The 20,239-nt window shown below is 38.1% G+C and overlaps 1 protein-coding gene across 2 annotated transcripts in view; it reads right to left on the reverse strand.

Moving 5' to 3' along the window:
- CBS (cystathionine beta-synthase) overlaps window positions 1-20,239 on the reverse strand; it is a 50,649-nt gene that overhangs the window by 19,846 nt on the left and 10,564 nt on the right. For both annotated transcript variants that reach the window (XM_007493199.3, XM_001375621.5), the window contains exons 3-11: window positions 17,393-17,499; window positions 13,530-13,664; window positions 12,456-12,535; window positions 11,055-11,189; window positions 9,985-10,054; window positions 9,085-9,176; window positions 7,534-7,659; window positions 6,349-6,433; window positions 335-440 (exon numbers count right to left, since the gene is read on the reverse strand). In XM_007493199.3, coding sequence (XP_007493261.1) covers window positions 335-440; window positions 6,349-6,433; window positions 7,534-7,659; window positions 9,085-9,176; window positions 9,985-10,054; window positions 11,055-11,189; window positions 12,456-12,535; window positions 13,530-13,664; window positions 17,393-17,499 — 936 coding nt within the window. The remainder of the gene's footprint in view (window positions 1-334; window positions 441-6,348; window positions 6,434-7,533; window positions 7,660-9,084; window positions 9,177-9,984; window positions 10,055-11,054; window positions 11,190-12,455; window positions 12,536-13,529; window positions 13,665-17,392; window positions 17,500-20,239) is intronic.

Here is a 20,239-nt window from a genome sequence, read left to right on the forward strand (position 1 = left end):
GCAACTTACACATGGAGATTTTCTGGGATGTAAAAGGGAAAAAATTACTGCTACCACCAGTGAATGTCTATTCTGAGCATGTCAAAACCATGGATACTAATCTGGCACAATAAAGGGCATCTACTTTTCCCACGATGCCTCTTTACAAGGCTAAGGCTAGACTCTAGGGACCAGAATGATAATGTCTCAGAGAAGGGCAAACCACTTCATTAGTCATATGGTATTAACTCTAGAACTGGTAATGTAATGCAGAATTAATACAGGAAAAAAAATATATGGAAGGGGTTGAGGGAAGGAGGAAGAAAAAAAAGGTTGGGTAAGAAAACCTTCTTACATGTAGTTTCTCACAGAATCAGGCAAAATGACCACACAGCGCTGACCCTCCTTCAGCTCCTTGGCAGCCTTTACTGCAACAGACATTGAACTACCAGCACTGCCACCTGCCACAAAAAACCAAGTAATGAAATATGAGCTTACATTCTTTTTTTTTTTTTTAATAGTATTTTATTTGATCATTTCCATGCATTTTTCATTAAAGACAAAGATCATTTTCTTTTCCTCCCTCCCACCCCCCGTGGCCGACGGGTGATTCCACTGGTATCATATGTGTTCTTGACTTGAACCCATTGCCATGTTGTTAGTATTTGCATCAGAGTGTTCGCTCCGAGTCTTTCCTCTGTCATGTCCCCTCAGCCATTGTAGTCAGGCAGTTACTTTTCCTTGGTGTTTCTATTCCCTCAGTTTGTCCTCTGCTTTTGAATAGTGTTTTTTTCTCCTTGATCCCTGCAGATTGTGCAGGGACATTACACCACCACTAATGGAGAAGTCCATTATGTTCGATGATACCACAGTGTATCAGTCTCTATGTACAATGTTCTCCTGGTTCTGCTCCTCTCGCTCTGCATCACTTCTTGGAGGTTGTTCCAGTTCACATGGAAATCCTCCACTTTATTATTCCTTTGAGCACAATAGTATTCCATCACCAACATATACCACAATTTGTTCAGCCATTCCCCGATTGATGGGCATCCCCTCATTTTCCAATTTTTGGCCACCACAAAGAGCGCAGCTATGAATATTTTTGTACAAGTCTTTGTGTCCATTATCTCTTTGGGGTACAGACCCAGCAGTGCTATGGCTGGATCAAAGGGTAGACATTCTTTTATCGCCCTTTGTGCATAGTTCCAAATTGCCCTCCAGAATGGCTGGATCAGTTCACAACTCCACCAGCAATGAATTAATGTCCCTACTTTGCCACATCCCCTCCAGCATTCATTACTTTCCTTTGCTGTCATGTTAGCCAATCTGCTGGGTGTGAGGTGGTACCTCAGAGTTGTTTTGATTTGCATCTCTCTGATTATAAGAGATGTAGAGCACTTCTTCATGTGCTTATTAATAGTTTTGATTTCTTTATCTGAAAACTGTCTATCCATGTCCCTTGCCCATTTATCAATTGGGGAATGGCTTGATTTTTTGTACAATTGATTTAGCTCTTTATAAATTTGAGTAATTATACCTTTGTCAGAGGTTTTTATGAAGATTTTTTCCCAACTTGTTGTTTTCCTTCTGATTTTAGTTACATTGCTTTTGTTTGTACAAAAGCCTTTTAATTTGATGTAGTCGAAATTATTTATTTTACATTTTGTGATTCTCTCTATGTCTTGCTTGGTTTTAAAGTCTTTCCCTTCCCAAAGGTCTGACATGTATACTATTCTGTGTTTACCCAATTTACTTATGGTTTCCTTCTTTATGTTTAAGTCTTTCACCCATTTTGAATTTATCTTGGTGTAGGGTGTGAGGTGTTGATCAATTCCTATTCTCTCCCACACTGTCTTCCAATTTTCCCAGCAGTTCTTATCAAATAGTGAATTTTTGTCCCAAGACCTGGGATCTTTCAGTTTATCGTATACTATCTGGCTGAGGTCGCTTTCCCCCAGTCTATTCCACTGATCCTCCTTTCTGTCTCTTAGCCAGTACCAAATTGTTTTGATGACTGCTGCTTTGTAATATAGTTTGAGGTCTGGGACTGCTAGGCCCCCCTCATTAGTGTTTTTTTTCATTATTTCCCTGGATATCCTTGATCTTTTGTTATTCCAAATGAACTTTGTTATGCTTTTTTCCAAATCAGTAAAGAAATTTTTTGGGAGTTCCATGGGTATGGCACTAAATAGATAAATAAGTTTGGGCAGGATAGTCATTTTTATTATGTTGGCTCATCCTACCCATGAGCAGTTAATGTTTTTCCAATTGCTCAAGTCTAGTTTTAGTTGTGTGGCGAGTGTTTTGTAGTTGTGTTCATATAGTTCCTGTGTTTGTCTTGGGAGGTAGATTCCTAGGTATTTTATTTTGTCTAAGGTGATTTTGAATGGGATTTCTCTTTCTAGTTCTTGCTGCTGAGCTGTGTTGGAGATATATAGAAAAGCTGATGACTTATGTGGGTTTATTTTGTATTATGAGCTTACATTCACAATGATGATTTACTAACCCAGAGTGCAGTCTACGTAAAGTATTCAAATCTAAAACTTTGGAGTTTTGATATAAGAAGTCCCATATTTTTTCTTTTAAAAGAAAATGAGTTTTTATCAATATCTTCTGCTCTTACTTCATCATAATCACATCAAATATTCCTCTCCCTCCTGCAAAACCATCCTCCATGAGAAAAATCAGCACAACCTACCAATACATCGAAAAAAATCTTAAAGTGAAATGTGAAACACTTGGGAATCTCCTCCTCCAGGATGGGGTGGGCTAGATGTTTCTTCTCATATTTTTTTGTTCCAATTATGTTTGATCTTTATAATTTTCTTACATTTATTTTTTTTCTGATATGTACCTGATTTTTCCCTTTACATTGCTGTAGCTACTATGTATAGTATTTTTGGCTTTGCTTACTCATATTGATGTTTTCATGCTTCATCACACATATACAGTAATATTCCATCACATTCACGTACCACAATTTGGTTAGTTGATAGGCATATACTTTGTTTCTAATTCTTAGCTGTTACAAAAAATGCTGCTATCAACATTTTTGTGTATATTTCTTTTTATTCATGGCTTCTTTGTGGTATGCCCAATAATACAGCTTCTATTTCAAAAGGTATGAATATTTTATTCACTTTATTTGCATAATTCCAAATGAATGTGCCATTTCACAGCTCCACCAACAATGTATTAGTGTGCCACAATTCCGCCACTATTGACCTGCCATTTTGTCACTGACCCCCTCCATTTGCAGGTTATAAGATGAACCTGAGTGTTATTTTGAATTATATTGATTTTACTATTAGTAATTTGCAACATTCTTTCATATGGCTATGAATATGTTATAAATCTTTTTAGAACTGTTTGTTCCCATAGTTTACCATTTACATATTAGGTAAGTAATTAGTCATATGTATTTATTAATTTTTTATATATTTTTAATAACAAACCCTTAGAGAAATTTGATATAAAGACCCCCCCCCCAATTTTGACTTCTTTCTTTTTTTATTCTAAGTGCATTCATTTTTTTCTGTACAGAAGCTTTTTGGTTTCAGATGATCAAAGTTAGGTATTTCATCTTTAGTAATTCTATCTCTTGGTTAGTTAAGAATACATCTCCTGGCAGAACCAGGAGAACATTATACACAGAGATGGATACACTGTGGCACAAACAAATATAACAGACTTTTCTACTAGCAGCAGTGCAAATAATCCAGGATAATTCTGAGGGATTTATGAGAAAGAATTCGATCCATATCCAGAAAAAGAACTGTGGGAATAGAAATACAGAAGAAAAACAACTGCTTGATCACATGGTTCAATGGGGGCATAGACCCTAAATGATCACTCTAGTGCAAATACTGATAATATGGAAATAGGTCTTGATCAATGACACATGCAAAACCCAGTGGAATTGCTCATTGGCAGGGGGGTGGGAAGAGGGGAGGGAAAGAACATGATTTATGTAACTATGGAAAAATATTCTAAATCAATTAATTAAATAAATAAACTAAAAAAATAAAATAAACATCTCCGGACAGGTGGGTGAGCAGGGGAGAATTTGTATTGCAAACAGTCAGAAAGCAGTTGTTTAAGAATTGTTTTTACATATAAACGAAAAAGAAAGGAGCTGATTAAGAAATAAAAAAGAATGCACCTCCTGAATAGAGTTGGAACCAAAATAGTTGTGTAAAGGCAACAACCTAGAAGAATTTTTCCAATAGTCCTCTCTAAACAATCTTAAAATAATATTTTAAATCAATCCTAGAGTGGCAGAGCTAACAAAAGTCAGGATGAAACATTTTTTCCAGCCTAAAACAGCTTGGGAGTTTGGCAGGAGAAGACACTTAGGTAGGGGCCAACCTGAAGTGGCTGTGCATGTCCAATTACTGTATCCTGTGTAACAGTTAAATTAGTTTCTCTACTAAAAGTTTTATATTTTTAGAGGTTTATTGAAGATTATTAGAAATCAAGGATAAAGAAATACAAAATAAGAAAGCACGTGCCTAGAGCACATAGCCCATTCACAGCCACTTACATCTTGCTTGTGTGTGCTTAGAAGCAGAAGCAGAGAGAGACCTAAGTAGGTGGAGAGTCAGTTTAAATACAAATTTTGTTCTCGGCCCAGGTGGGGATCTCAGGTGAGATTATAGGGCATTCTGGGAAGTGCCAAGGACTTCTGGGGATTGAAGTCTGGGATTCAAACCTCCATTTTTACATTTCCCTCCTTTGATCGCTTTTGGTTAAAGTTTCCCCCAAAAGGATCACCTGTCTTGTCTCGTCCTACTCCCTTTGTGCCTCAGTCCTCTGGGCCCCTGGTTCTAAGGGACTGTCTGCTCTAGCACTAGCCATTCAGAGCTTTGCAGCACTGGTGCTATAGAGTTGTAGCCCCTAAGAGGCTTTTGCCTGTCATTTGCTATTAATTCCTGCCTGAGCAAACTTCCAAAGCCTAGAGCCCCAGTCCCTACAGTACTGGAAAGAGGACTGGGGTGTGAGGTTGAGTTTTGTGTATCTCGTTCTCAGATCTGGTAATGCAACCTCACTTCAGGTAGAGTGGAAAGTAGGGAGGGGGTGCTGGGTGAGCTTGGGGTTGGTGAATGTATTTTTTTTTAAAATATATTTTATTTGATCATTTCCAAGCATTATTCGTTAAAGACATAGATCATTTTCTTTTCCTCCCCCCCCCACCCCCCATAGCCGACGCGTAAGTCCACTGGGCATTAGATGTTTTCTTGATTTGAACCCATTGCTTTGTTGATAGTATTTGCATTAGAGTGTTCATTTAGAGTCTATCCTCTGTCATGTCCCCTCAACCTCTGTATTCAGGCAGTTGCTTTTTCTCGGTGTTTCCACTCCCATAGTTTATCCTTTGCTTATGAATGGTGTTTTTTTCTCCTGGATCCCTGCAAGTTGTTCAGGGACATTACACCACCACTAATGGAGAAGTCCATTACGTTCGATTATACCACAGTGTATTAGTCTCTGTGTACAATGTTCTCCTGGTTCTGCTCCTCTCGCTCTGCATCACTTCCTGGAGGTTGTTCCAGTCTCCATGGAACTTCTCCACTTTATTATTCCTTTGAGCACAATAGTACTCCATCACCAACATATACCACAGTTTGTTCAGCCATTCCCCAATTGATGGGCATCCCCTCGTTTTCCAGTTTTGGGCCAGTTGGTGAATGTATTTGAACATACTAAGTGACTTGTCCATAGTCAAACAGTGAGTGTCAGAGGTGGGAAATAAACTCATGTCTTCATGACTCTTCTTTACTCTCTATCTACTATTTTAGAGTGAAAAAGGAGTTCTTAACTTTAGAGATCTAATCTAACACTCACAATCTATAGATGAAGGAAATGAAGTTAAATGACTTGCCCAATGCTCTAAATTTAAATAGTAGGAAGACTTGACCCAGTTCGTCTGCTTTCTAGTCATAGGATCTTTCCAGAGCACCCTACTACCTTTAATCTCACCCAGTTTGTGAAGCAAACACAAATAGTAGTATTTGAATTTCTGACTAAAGTTGAGAAAATTATATGTGACCTAAGTGGTAATATCTTTGTGGGCCATAAGAAGGGCATTATCTCCTTGGACACCACACCATCTTTGCTATGTAATGTAAAATGAGATGTAGCTATACATACTTTATAGGACACAAAATTAAAGAATTTTTTCCACTAAAGCCTCCATATGTTTCAAAACACAAGTAGGAACTAGAACGACTGATAATAAATTTTGGAAATGTTTGCCTATAAAAAAAAAGATTAGATCAGTATTCCTTGCCCAGAATCCCATTTTTTAAAATCCTTCTATAAGTAGCACATCACTCATAGTAGGGCTCAGTAATCTGTTCACTGACTTACCACACAGTAATCCTTCTTGGGCAATTAACATTCGAGCAAAAGCAAAGGACTCTTCATCATTGCTCTTGTACCACTTATCCACCACCTAGTTAAAAAAAAAGTCCTATATTTCAGTTTTGTGGATATGCTATGGAGTGAAGGCAGGGAGAGAGGTACGCTAGGGACAATAAGAGTATTAGGTTCCATTTATGTAGCCCTTAATGGTTTCATAGAATATTTTACACACCTTGCCTCACTTAGACATATTATCTCACAAAGAGATGTGGCAAAATGGCTTTAAACTGGAGAGATCTTTAGTTAATAGAGTTGGACATTTTAAATTTTCTCTGACTGGGCCAATTCCTCCCCATTCTCTGGCTCAAATTTGAAAACAACGCTGCTGGTCCCTTCATCACAAGGAGATTGTCAGGTATAACTAGCATCCAAAGTCCAAAATATTTCCCACAATACCGCTGAAATCAACGCATATATAGTACTTAGCCCAGGTTACATGCTATTACTCACTCACTCACCCTTCTAAACAATGTCAATCTGTGAACCTCCACTTTTTTTAGCAACTGAACCCACCCGTACCAGTTTCATTCTTTCTCTTGCCAAAGCTTGGTTCCTGCCATTTGCAAAGATATTATTCAGGGAAACAGTTCTAGAGTGAACTCCTCTAATCCTAGGAGACCCTCCAAACCCCAAACCTTGCCACTTCTAGAATCCACCACACATCCACAGCCCTTATGAATATTGGGGGAAAGGGCACAAAAAGGTACAGAAAGTATGGACATGACAAGATTATGAGTGCATGAGTACCTTACACTGACTTCTTGCATTCCTGTTGTTTCCCTATTGATCTGCATACACTTTGGGTTTCTTATTCTTTCATAATGGCTATTGCCGAGGCCTTCTTCAAGAGACTTCTCAGGGCAGGTAGGTGGCTCAATGGATTGAGAGCCAAACTTAGAGACAAGAGGTCTTGGATTCAAATCTGGCCTCAGACACTTTCTAGCTTTAGGATCCTGAGCAAGTCACTTAACCTCAATTGCCTAGGTCCTGCCTTCTTCTGCCTTGTGACCAACACATAGTATTTCTTCTAAGACAGAAAATATGGGTTTAAAAAAAGACTCCTAAGACTCTCTGTGACTGCTTCAAATGCATTTCACCACCAAATCTCACCAATGCTCCAATTTGGCTTACCTTCCTATCTAGTACTGTGGGGATGAAATCGTACCCAATACCCTCTACTTCATATGCTGTTTTGTCAGTCTGGTTCAGTTCTTCTGGTTCAGCAAGGATAGATCCTTCTGGATCGACACCAATGATCTATGGGGATAAAAAAACTTTCAAGATTAAGTCTTTTTACATTCACATACAAATATAGTCACTATCAAAAGCATTAATAAGAGCCTACTTGAGCATGATGTCAGTTGAATTCCCAGGAATAAGTTTGTCTTTGAGTAGTTTATGATCTAAGAATCACGATACTCAGATGAATGTATTGAGGAAGGCCAAGCATTTACATTAAGTGCTGCAAGGCTCTACTTCACTATTCTCCAAAAATAGACAAATCCCCCCAAAGCCCTCTATCCAAGCAGCACACCTAGAATTTGACAATGGATCATAGTGAGTTGGATCTGATCTTCAACCGTGTTAGCATTTAATCTACAACCTTAAATATTTCTAGTATTTTTTGCATGATATTTTGAAATATGATTAGAAAATGTCTCCACATTTTTCAGGAAGCCTGATTCCTCTTATGTTAACTAAAACAGGTTTTAAAATGTGTTTTGTTGTATTCTCCACTGCCTCTGACATTCCATTCTGAAACAAGATGATGTTATTTCTCAGTGAATCAATATCTGTGTTTCCATAGATATTTCAAAGTGGTCGTATTACCTTATCTTGTTCCTTCTTTGCTAATTTAATTTTAAAATATATTTAGAGTTTATTAGCTACATAGTATTTTTTGGTAGTCTCAGCTTTGTGTCAGCCTCAGTGACATTATTTTATTATTTTATTATCCCCATTATTAAAGGAGATATTCAAGTTCAGATCTCTCCTGTGATTTCTCATTCTACCATTTTCTTGGAAATCTCTCCATTCATCAGAGACATAACTAATACTCTGACATTCAGGGAAAGTACCTCAAATTTGGGGGCAAGAGATATGAAAGGCATCCTCTAATCAACTTTTTTTCTTTTACCAAATACATATAATAAATTTCCACATAAGTTTTCTGAAGTAATATGATTCAAATTGTCTCCTGCCCTCCTTCCCTGCCCCCTCCCAGATTCTAATCAACTTCTTAAGAAAAATTCAGTTCAGTTGAGTGAGCAGATAGGCAGGGGAAGATCACATTAGGACACATTTCCGTAAGTAGAGAGGTGGGGGGATAAGGGAGAAGAGACATGGAAAAGTCATCTAATGGCTTCCTATTTTAACCGTTCTTGCTACTGAGGTGCTATGCTTGGTTTTTTTAGCTTGCCGAAGGAGTTTACATGCCATTCTTCTAAAATTTAATATGTTAAGACAAAGCTCTATTGATGTACTCTTAGTTAAAGTTTTCCCACCCACACCTCTATATCCTTGGATCAGGCAAATAAAGTACAGAAATCTTGGGAAGTGAATGACTACTAGAATCATACTACCAGACATATAATTCAGTTATGTAACAGAAAGGAATTCCTTTAGATTAATGCTATCCTTAGGGAAGAGTTAATGAAATGTTAAGTTTTCCACAGTACTTACTTTGCATCCTGGGCATTTCTCCTTCAGTTTCCTGGCAATACCTGTAATTGTGCCCCCGGTGCCAGCAGAAGCTACCAACATATCCAATTTCCCTGTTGTAGAAGAAATCAGAATAGCATAGTAACAACATCTTTAGGCCATAACTCTATTAGAATTTTGTTTAATTGGGGTATAACCCACTCAAAAAGCCTACCAATTCCAAATTCAAGTAGATAACCAAAAAAGACAAAAAATAGGAAACTGAGACAAAAGGAGCTCTTTATTCTAATTCTACAAAAGGAAATTCTTATCAAGTTAGAAAAAAAACAATTGGTTTTCCTTCAATTTTTAAAAACTTTTTCTACCAGATGTACTTTTCCCTTACTTCAGTAGCTTCCTGAAAATTCCTACTCACGGAGACAGGTCTGAGCATGGATCAAGAAAAGGAGCTTGGATCAAAACTCAGGTTTTCTGGCCAAAACAAAGCCAATCAAAACAAGGACATCTAATAATGAAGTAACTAATTTAATGCTGCTTGACTGAGACAGAAAATAGAGCTTCAATATCAGTGCCAGTGCCGGAATGGGTAGGAGAACTCATTACCCTCTGAGTAAACTATGGGCAGAAGTATCGGACATGCTCCTTCTCCCTTAGGCAGATTTTTATCAAGAAAATCAAAGAAAAATACTCCTACCATCACATACTTGGGCTTGGCTTCTAAGAAAATTCAGAGAGAAACATTATTAATTTAAAGAAATTGGCCTAACCTCTCATCAGTTAAGGAGAAGAAATTTATTAACTATGGTTTACAAATAAGCAATCTGAACCAAGGGAAGAATAAGTGACTTATTGCCACCCTCCTCCCCATAACCAGCAGATCAGTAGCAACCAAGTGGAAATACCAGGGCAGGACGTACATACCATCACACTGCTGCAAGATCTCCTCTGCTGTGCTGTCATAGTGAGTGAGGGGATTGCTGGCATTTCTGTACTGTGGGGGAACATGAATGAAAGGGGCGATAGAATTGTAAGGCAAATTGAAGTCAAATAGCATTCACCTACAAACTATTCTGGCAAAATGCTCATTGCCTAAAGAATAGGAAGGTTGGCTTTTTACTTCATCCAGTCCACTGCCCTCAGTTTACAACAATAAAAGTGATGTCTAACGAGCTTAAGGGCACTCAGAAATTTAGGATTATGAACACCTCCAGAAAGCACTCATCCTTCTGAAACACTTACATTTCCTAGAGACTGATGGGGGACTTCCAGATGGTTGTATATAATAGTTCACATTTCAAGAGTATTTTAAAGTATACAAAAGGCTCTCGACCACGACACTATGAGGCAGGTAGTATGGATATTACTTTTCCCATTTCACAGATGAAGGCCAAAAAAAAAACCAAGTGCTTTGCCCAACCACATAGTTACTAATGTGTCACAGCCTGGACATTTCTATTCTAATACAGCTAGCTGCCAGACAACAATTCCTAAAAATCTATTTCTTTAGATGTGATTTCCAAGTTAAAAACAAGTGATATGAAATGGTTTACGGTGAAGAGCTTATATAAGAAAACTATTCCATGTCTTTCACACAAATTTCATTTCAGTCTAAAATGGCAGTAAAGCATAAAAATGCGAACAGATGAACATTTGCCTGATTTACTGAAAGAAGAGTATAAATAAAAACTGTACCAATCCTCCCAAGCCCAATAGGACAGGAAAAAAATGTGAGAGCCAGACAGAAATCAATCACTGATTATTTAATATAAGTCTACTATAATCAAAATACTATGCTTGCCAATACTGGAAGACCAACTCTTGAAAAAAAACTAAGAGACCTAAGAGATACTCATACCTCCCCTTATTTGCTAAGAACACAACAGGAAAAACCTTCCTATCCTAAGAGTCAATGTGACCTCAGAAATCAAATAGACAAATCAAGGTCCACTTGCACAGCCTTCTTTAGCTCCAGGAGTATAGCCAGATTTTACCTGGTCTAAAATGTGAGAATTGGGAATCTCATTTTTCAGTCGCCATGCCACTCCTACATGAGACTCAGGGGAATCAAACCTGGCATTTGTTGGAGTTCTCACAATTTCAGCTCCCAGTGCTCTCAGGACATCCACCTAAATTAAAGAGTACATTGGCATTAAAAGTAGTCTGGGGGATGGAGTCAAGATGGTGGCTTAATAGCAGCAAAAGCTGAAACCACTCTGACAATCCTTCCAAACCAATCTTTTTAAAGTGCCTCAAAACAATGGGAGTCAAAAAACAACAGCAAGATGGAGTGAGAGGGCTCTCTTGTTGATTACAACTTTAAAGGTAGGCAGAGTTAGAGTTGATTGTCACCGGATACGGGAGAACTGGAAGCAAAATTACACATAGAGAAATGCAGGCTGACCACCCCCCACCTATTGTGCCAGGTTCAGAGCCTGGGCCTAGGCCAACTTCGAGATCCCAGGACCCTGCTTACACCAACAACAGAGAACCCACATCCACCCCTTGAAGTCCCAGACCCTGGCACCAGACCACAGTGAGGCTTGTAAGTCAATAGCTTTTTGGCCCTTTCAAGCCTACATTGTGATGAAGCTATTAGCAAAATAGCTCCTACAAGCCATCAACAGAGGAGACAGAATCAGCAACTTTTAGAACTCTTGGTGCATAGTCCAAAAAAAAAAAAGCTGGGAAAATGAGCAAATAGCAAAAGAAACATCTAACCATAGAAAAGTTTCATGGAGACAAAGAACAAAGAACAGAATCAATAGAGAATGGTGAGACTGAAGCAACCACATACAAAACTTCAAAGAAAAATGGAAATTGGTCTGAGGGACAAGAAGAACTCAAAAAGGGATTTAAAAATCAAATAAGGCAAGTGGAAGAAAAATGGGAAAAAGAAATGAAAGTAATGTAAAAAGAAAATAACAGTTTAAAAAGCAAAATTGATCAACTGGAAAAAGAGGCAAAAAAGTCCAATGAAGAAAAGAGTTCCATGAAAAACAGAATGGACTAAAAGGAGGATCAAAAGTTCAAGGAGAAATAAATTCTTTAAAAACTAGAATTGGGCAAATTGAAGCAAATGATTTCCTGAGACATTAAGAAAAAATCAAACCAAACCAAAAGATTAAAAAAGGAAAGGAAAATATGAAATAATTCATTGAAAAAACTGACCTGGAAATTAGACCCAGGAGAGACAATTTAATAATTATGGGACTACATTAAAGTCATGATCAAAAAATAAAAACAGTCTGGATAAATTGATTATTCTATACAAAAAGATTATACTTTGGAAAGTATTTAGATGAGTGCTGTTCAAAGTTAGGAAATATGATTTTCACAAAGATTTATTTGCTATTGCCTAAGCAATAAGTCTGAATAGGTTTGGGCACACCTACCTTTTCCATACTCATTTTCTCTGGCATCACAATGATGCAACGATACCCTTTCACTGCTGCAGCCAGAGCCAGCCCAATTCCTATAAGATAAACATGCAAAAAAAAGGAGTTTAAAGAGGGGGCTACTCGATAGATTATGTAACCATTCTTTAGGAATGACACAACATTGGCAAGAACCTATAAGCTATTGAGAAGACTATACTATCCCTCCTGGGGAGTTTAAAGCCTTTCCAAAATGACAAGTCCAAAAAAGTATACAATGGAAATACTTCAAAGAACATAGATATTTTGGAATTTCAAAATATATCTCATTTGATCCCCTAGTTCCAAGCCAATAAAAGGCTGAGACAAATTAAAAACATTAATGAATTGCCCAGAGTAGAGAAACCACTTGAGTGGAGAGCATTAAAAAACTTACGTCCAATTTGATAAGTATTTATTACACATTTAATACTGTAGTCACCAACCAAGGTGCAGGGAAAAAAAAGATGTAATCTGACCTTCAAAGAGCTAAAGATTTAGCTGACCAGAATTAGGAAGCAAGACCAAGACAATATGCAATCTAGTGCATGGTAATGTTGTCAAACTATATAAATATCAGCAAAGGAGAAGCCATATAAGAGGAAGATCACAGTAAGGTTGGTCTTGCCAGAGAAGACATCTTGAGAATCTTGAGGAAGCCTTGAAGGAAACAGAAGACTTGAACTGTCAATGAATATAGGGGGAAACAGTACACAAAGCTTATTGTCTATGCTTTCCCACTGACTTAGTAGCTAAAATCCTACTGAAGGCAAATTGTTTATTTATTTTTTTTAAATCACAACATTTAATTTTTTAAAAGAAACCAAGCAAGGCAGAAAGCCAACAGAACTCTGATCAAGATCAGAGACAACCATGACTTCAAAAGGCTAGTGAAGCAGGCCTTCTCTTGGCATGGATATGGAATGTCTCATATGCTGTCAAAAATAGTTAATAACGTGTGGATGTTGTTCAATTGTTGCCGATTTTGTTCAAGGGAAAGTTCTACTGGGGGGTGGGGGTCAGTAGAGCTAGGAAAGAGTTAATAAAACTAACCAGTATTTCCAGAAGTTGGCTCGATGATTGTATCTCCAGGTTTCAAAATGCCTGCTCTTTCTGCATCCTCCACCATTCTCAAGCTTATCCGATCCTTCACACTCCCTCCAGCATTGAAGAATTCACACTTTGCCACTGGGAAAGTAGAGCAGGGGAATCACAGATGAGGGGGTTTTGATTTGAATCAGGTCAGCCTGTTTCCTTCAGAATTTTCAGTTCTGCCAAGTTCAATTCTGAATGCCAACCACCAAAGGGTCCAAACTACTTTGGGAGATTACTGCCAAGCATCCACTCTCAAGATTTTACACTCAGGTCTTCTTTAATTACATCTAGTTACATTTTCTATCATTTGAAAATTATTATGATGGTTGATGAGAACATAAGGATTTAATCGCTTCATTCTGTCTAACAATCACACATTTACTGCAGAAGAGACCACTGACTTCTTTATTATATTAATAAGGATAAAGGGACCCAGAGATTAAGGAGGTAATCAACAGAGTCAAATGCTAGAGAAAGCAAAAATAAAGTGTTGAAAGAGAATTTCTCTCTCGGTCAAAGACCACTGAGTAAATTCAGGTATAGATAAGCCCTCATAGAAAGGAAGTTAAAGAACCAAGAAGCCAACGAGACAAGAAACTGATTCCACAGGCACTGTCCCCCTGGGTGGCCCAGGAAAATTAAGAAACTATGGTTGGTTCCTGAGATGTGACATGTGAGAGCTAGTGGGTTGAGAAAACAGCTTATAAGGGGAGACCCAGGAGTCTGTGGGGGTCTTTTGGCTGGAGTGTGGAGGCTGAAGAAACCCTTGTCAGAGATTAGCTTCAATCCATCATGGAGACCAATAGATTAGTAAGCTAAGTACCTCTCTACCTGTTCCTACCTTTCCCTCTCTTTACTACTACTACTTTGATTTCATAAAGTTATAAAGCTACTAGCAGTCTCATAATTTTAATTATTACAAAAGACAATGCAAATGGCTATTATGGCCATCTTCTTTTCCTAGATACCTTTTTTTTTCTTCCGGATTTTCATGACTACACTCTTCTGGCTTTCTTCCTACTTCTCTGACCATGTCATTCCCCTGCTCAAGAAGCTCACCTCTGGGATGAACTACAAACTTGTTTGGCATTTAAAGCCTTTATACCAGGCTCTATAAACCTGTCCAGGTTTATTGAACATTTCACAATGTAATCACTTTTTAGAAAAACTCTTATCTCCTTACATGTATAACCCAGTGGAATCGCTTGTCAGCTCTGGGAGGGGGGAGGTAAAGAACATGAATCATATAACCGTGGAAAAATATTCGAAATTAATTAATTAATTAAAAACAACAACCAAGAAACCCTTTATCTTCTGCTTGGAATTGAAAGGCAGTAGAGCAATAAGGGCTAGGCATCTGGAGCTAAGTGACTTGCCTGGGACTCCTCAGCTAGGAAGTGTCTGAGGTGAGATTTGAACTCAGGACCTCCCATCTCTGTTAAATGAGCCACTTAAGTGCCCCTACAAAATGAGCACTTATGCAGATAGAAGGGCTTGCTTTGGTAAAGAGTAAGATCATCTCTTTATATGAGGTGAAGGAGGAGCTAGTGGTAGAAACTAACTGACTGATGTGAAATGAAGCTCACAGAAAATGGCCTCATTTTTTTCCTTTAAAATCTGAAGGCAAGATTCTCAGCAGAGAAGGTGAGGAAACCATGAGACGTTTGAGGAAGGATGAAAAGGTTTAGGAGAACCTCTGTGGAGTGGGATAATGAATTAACAAGAGATTTAAACTCTTTAAGAAGGGCATCTACAATAGGTACCTTCACTTTCTCTTCTCTCACTCTTTTCTAACCCCCAATGATTTGGCTTTTCATCATTCCACCCCAACTGCTCTCTCCCGAGTTACCAGTGATCAACTGCCAAATCTAATGGCCTTTTCTCAAGCCATCTGCTTCTTGACCTCTACAGCTTGTGACACTACTGATCATCCTTCTCTCCTTAACACTATTCTCTCTACTGTGGGAGTAGAAACACAGAAGAAAAACATTTCCTTGATCACATGGTTCGATGGGGATATGACTGGGGATGTTGACTCTAAATGATCATCCTAGTGCAAACACCAACAATATGGAAATAGGTCTTGACCAATGACACATGTAAAACCCAGGGGAATTGCACATTGGCAACGGGAGGGGGGACGGAGGAGGAGAAGGAAAGAACATGCATCATTTAGGCATGGAAAAATATTCTAAATTAAAAAACAAAACACTTCTTTCTAGATGCCCAGAACATCAGTCTCTTCTACTCTCCTACCTATCTAATCACTCCTTCTAAGTATCCCTTGCTATCTTCATCCAGGGTATGCCCTCTAATCAACATCCTTGACCCTCTTTTCTCCTCTCTCTGTACTTTACTTGGTAATCTTATCAGCTGCCATGGATTTAATTATCATCTCTACGTGAATGATTCTCAAATCTACCTTCCCTGTCCTAAACTTCCAGCTGATCTCCAGTCTTACAGCCTTTCAGACATCTCAGGCTGGATGTCTCCTAGATTAAACTCAAAATGTCCAAAACTGAATTCATTAACTTTCCCCCTAAACCCTTTCCAGACTTCACATCCTAGATGTCATTCTCACCTTTTCACCGTCTCTCACTCTTCATCTCCACATCCAAGCTGTCACAATCGCCTGTTGACTTCACTTTTGCAAAGTGACACTGACACTGTCACTATCCTGGTGCAAGCTCTCCTCACCTTATGCCTGGACTACTGCTGTCATTTGTGGGTAGGCCTGCCTATCTTAAGTCTCTCTCCATTACAATCCTTCCTCTATTCAACGACTAAGGTGATTTTCCTAAAGCATAGACCCAATCATGACATCCCCCTAATGAACTAAACTCCAGTGGCTCCCTGTTACTTTCAGGATCAAGTATAAAATGTTCTATTTTGGCATCCAAAGCCCTTCATTACCTAGATCTCTGTCTTCAACTTTTCTACTCTTTTTGTTTTATTTATTAAACACCTACTATGTGCTAAGCATATAATAGGTGTTTAACAAATGTTTACACTAATTTCATGGACTAGCCATACTGGCTTTCTTGTGGTTCCATGGGCACAACAGAACTCCAAGCTTTCTCCAAAGCTCAAACTCAAGAGTCACTTCCTGAAAGAAGTCTATTGTGATAGGACTTGGGCTAATAGTCTCTCGCCAGAAACTAATTTGGATTTTTTTTTGGTTTTCTTTGAACCAATTTTTTTAAATCCAAGAGAACATAAGTTCCTTCTAATCAGAAACCATTTCATTTTTGTACTTGTACTCTCCGCACATCAGAAAGTATCTGAGGGATGTACATGGTCCAGTGGATTGAAAACCAGATCTAGAAATAGGAGGTCCCGGGTTCAAATCTGGACTCAAGACATTTCCTAGATGTGTGACTCTGGGCAAGTCACTTAAACTCAATTGCCCAGCCCTTACAACTTTTCTGCCTTGGAACCAATCCCTAGTATCTATTCTAAGAAAGAAAGTAAGATTAAAAAAGAAAAAAGAAAAAAAAGTGTGTGGCACACAGTAGGCACTTAATAAAGGCTTGTTGAAGCAGGGCAGCTTTGAATGTTACATATTAAAATTATTATGTAATTAAAAGGGAAACCAGACTATATAGTGAGATTTGTGGTTTCATATGCAGTTTTCTTCTGTTCTACTTTGTCTAGGAAAATGTCTATTTTATTCAAGAGTGTCAAATTCGATTCCAAGGTTTTGTCTGTACCATGAAGATTTGGTTATAACATTTAAAAACCATTACAAAGACACTGCTTGTATGGAATATTCCTAGACCATAATAAGTTTTCAACACCTCTTAAAATGTTTAGATACTTACAAAGTTCACATTTCAGTCCAAAGTTCTTCCCAATCTTATTGATTCTGACCATTGGCGTATCCCCAATTTTCTTCAAAATATCAGGAATGATTTTAGGTGTCTTTGTCCTGAAAAGACCAATTTGTGCAAATAATCAGGAAAAAGAAAAAAGAGCCCACTGGATCTAGCGAAAATAGCTTTTCTGTGTATTTCTAGCACATTGTAGGATAGTGCCGATCACATAGTAAAGATTTAATGATTACTTGTTGATTGACTGAAATCTTTTCTATTAGATCATAATCTTTATCATTTAATTTCTTCCTATGCTTTAAAACTTCTGACCCTAGTCTTGGCTCTTCCCTGGGACCTCAAATCCTTTTCTTTAATGAGCATTTTTTATTTTGAAATATTTTTCCATGTTTCCATGATTCATTTTCTTTCCCTCCCCCCTTTCAGAGCCAACAAGCAATTCCACTGGGCTGTACAAATGGTGTCATTTTATATCTATTTCCATATTATTCATGGTTGCCGTCGAGTGATTTTTTTAAAGCCTAAACCTCAAATCACATACCCATGTATACACGTGGTAAGTGATGTCATAGGTTTTGTTTTTGCATTTCTGCTCCCACAGTTCTTTCTCTCAATGTGGATAACATTCTTCTCCATAAGTCCTTCAGGAATGGCCTGGCTTGTTGCATTGCTACTAGTAGCAAAGTCCATTACACTGGATTGTTCTACAATGTTTTACTTTCTGTGTACAATGTTCCTCTCCCTCTACTCATTTCACTTTGTCCTTTGAGGTTCTCCCAGTTCATATAGAAATCCTCCAGATTATCAATCCTTACAGCACAATAGTATTCCATCCCCAGCAGACACCATGATGTGTTCAGCCATTCCCCAATTGAAGGGCATCCCCTCATTTTCCAATTTTTTGCCACCACAAAGAGCGCAGCTATGAATATTCTTGTACATGTCTTTTTCCTTATTATCTCTTTGGGGTACAAACCCAGCAGTGCTATGGCTGGATCAAAGGGCAGGCATTCTTTTAGTGTCCTTTGCACATAATTCCAAAATGCCTTCCAGAATGGTTTCAATTCACAACTCCACCAGCAATGTATTAGTGTCCCAATTTTACCACATCCCCTCCAACATTTATCACTTTTCTTTACTGTCATATTGGCCAATCTGCTAGGCATCAGGTGGTACTTCAGAGTTGTTTTGATTTTCATTTCTCTAATTCCGAGAAATTTAGAGCACTTTTTTATGTGTTTATTGATAGTTTGATTTCTTTATCTGAAAACTGCCTATTCATGTCCCTTGACCATAATATCTCTATCCTAATTTCTTCCTATGCTTTAAAACTTCTGACTCTATAGTCTTGATCTTCCCTGGGACCTCAAATTCTTTTTTTAAAAGCATTTTTTATTTTGAAATATGTTTCCATGTTTACATAGTTCATTTTCTTTCCCTTCCCAGCTCTTCCCTCCCTCCTCCCAAAGCCAGTTGGGGAATGGCTTGATTTTTTATACAATTGATTTAGCACCTTATAAAATTTGAGAAATGAGACCCTTGTCAGAGGTTATAAAATTGTTATAAAAAATTTCCCCCCCCAATTTATTGCTTCCTCCAATCCTTTTATCCCTTAGTCCTCTTCCCAAACAATTGTCTCTAACTCAGCTTTGAGAATCTCTGCAGAATCTGAAACAATGAACTTCCATGATCTCTCTTGCTCTCCTGCCTGTCTGTTTGCTCCTTGTCAGTCTCTTGTTGCCTCGTTTGCCACATTGTACACCCTAACTGTGGATGTAGAAAGTCAAGAGAAAGCTCAATAATTGGGGGAATATTATAGAGGGGATTCTTGATCCTGAAATGAAGTTCTTTATCTAAGGTCACATGGCTGGTACGTGATTAACAGGAACTAAAAACAAGGTCTTTCAACCCCACATTCTATTATCATATCTTCCTCTTCCTCCTTTTTAGTCATACCTGTAAGGATAATTTTTAGTGTTTTGACTTAAAATCTAAATAAGTGGTCACCATGGGAAATTCCCAAATATGAAAATACCCAAGTCAGCTGGGGATTTATGGAGATTTAATTAATAAAGAGAGAAGGAATTAAGGGAAGGGGGGAGAGAGAGAGAGAGAGAGAGAGAGAGAGAGAGAGAGAGAGAGAGAGAGAGAGAGAGAGAGAGAGAGAGAGGAATTAATTTAAACTGCTCTGGCTCAGGCTGAGCCAAGCAGTAGTTAAAGGCCTAGGCCAAAGTGGCCTCCCTGAGCCTAAGGGAAAGAGGAGTCAGTCTTATTACTCACCACGAGACCATCTCCAAGTTGGGTTCCAGTCCTCCACTCAACTCAATTTTCTGAACTCAGTTCAGAATCTAACTTAATTCTGAAATCAATTGCCTCCTGACTTTTTACCCCTTCCTTTTAAAGAAATTTCCTCTTATGTCACCTCCCCTAAATTTTCACATCTACCAATCACAGTAGACACTTTTTTCCAGGACTGCCCATTCTTAGTACTCACCTTCTTTGGTTCTTACCTTCTCTGGTTAGATTATATCTTCAGAGTACTTCACACCTCTTTGTTAAGCTTGCCTTTTGTAAGTTACTTGACCTTTTTAGGTACTAATTTAACCTTTACAGGTACTTAACACCTTTTTGTATTAGATCTAAAAATAGACCTAGCTTAAGGTTCTAGCTTCACTATAAAGTATGAGTTAAGTACTTCATTGTTCAATCAGGAGTTTACAACTTTTATCTTCCCCTAAAGTATGTCTAATTAGGGTGGTGTAATTTTAAAAGTTCCCAATGCATTCCTGATTCTTGTTAGACCAAGTATCTCCATTGTTACAATAAGGGAATAGCTAA

The sequence above is a fragment of the Monodelphis domestica genome, chromosome 4 (assembly GCF_027887165.1).
Source record: "Monodelphis domestica isolate mMonDom1 chromosome 4, mMonDom1.pri, whole genome shotgun sequence".
Lineage (NCBI taxonomy): Eukaryota > Metazoa > Chordata > Mammalia > Didelphimorphia > Didelphidae > Monodelphis > Monodelphis domestica.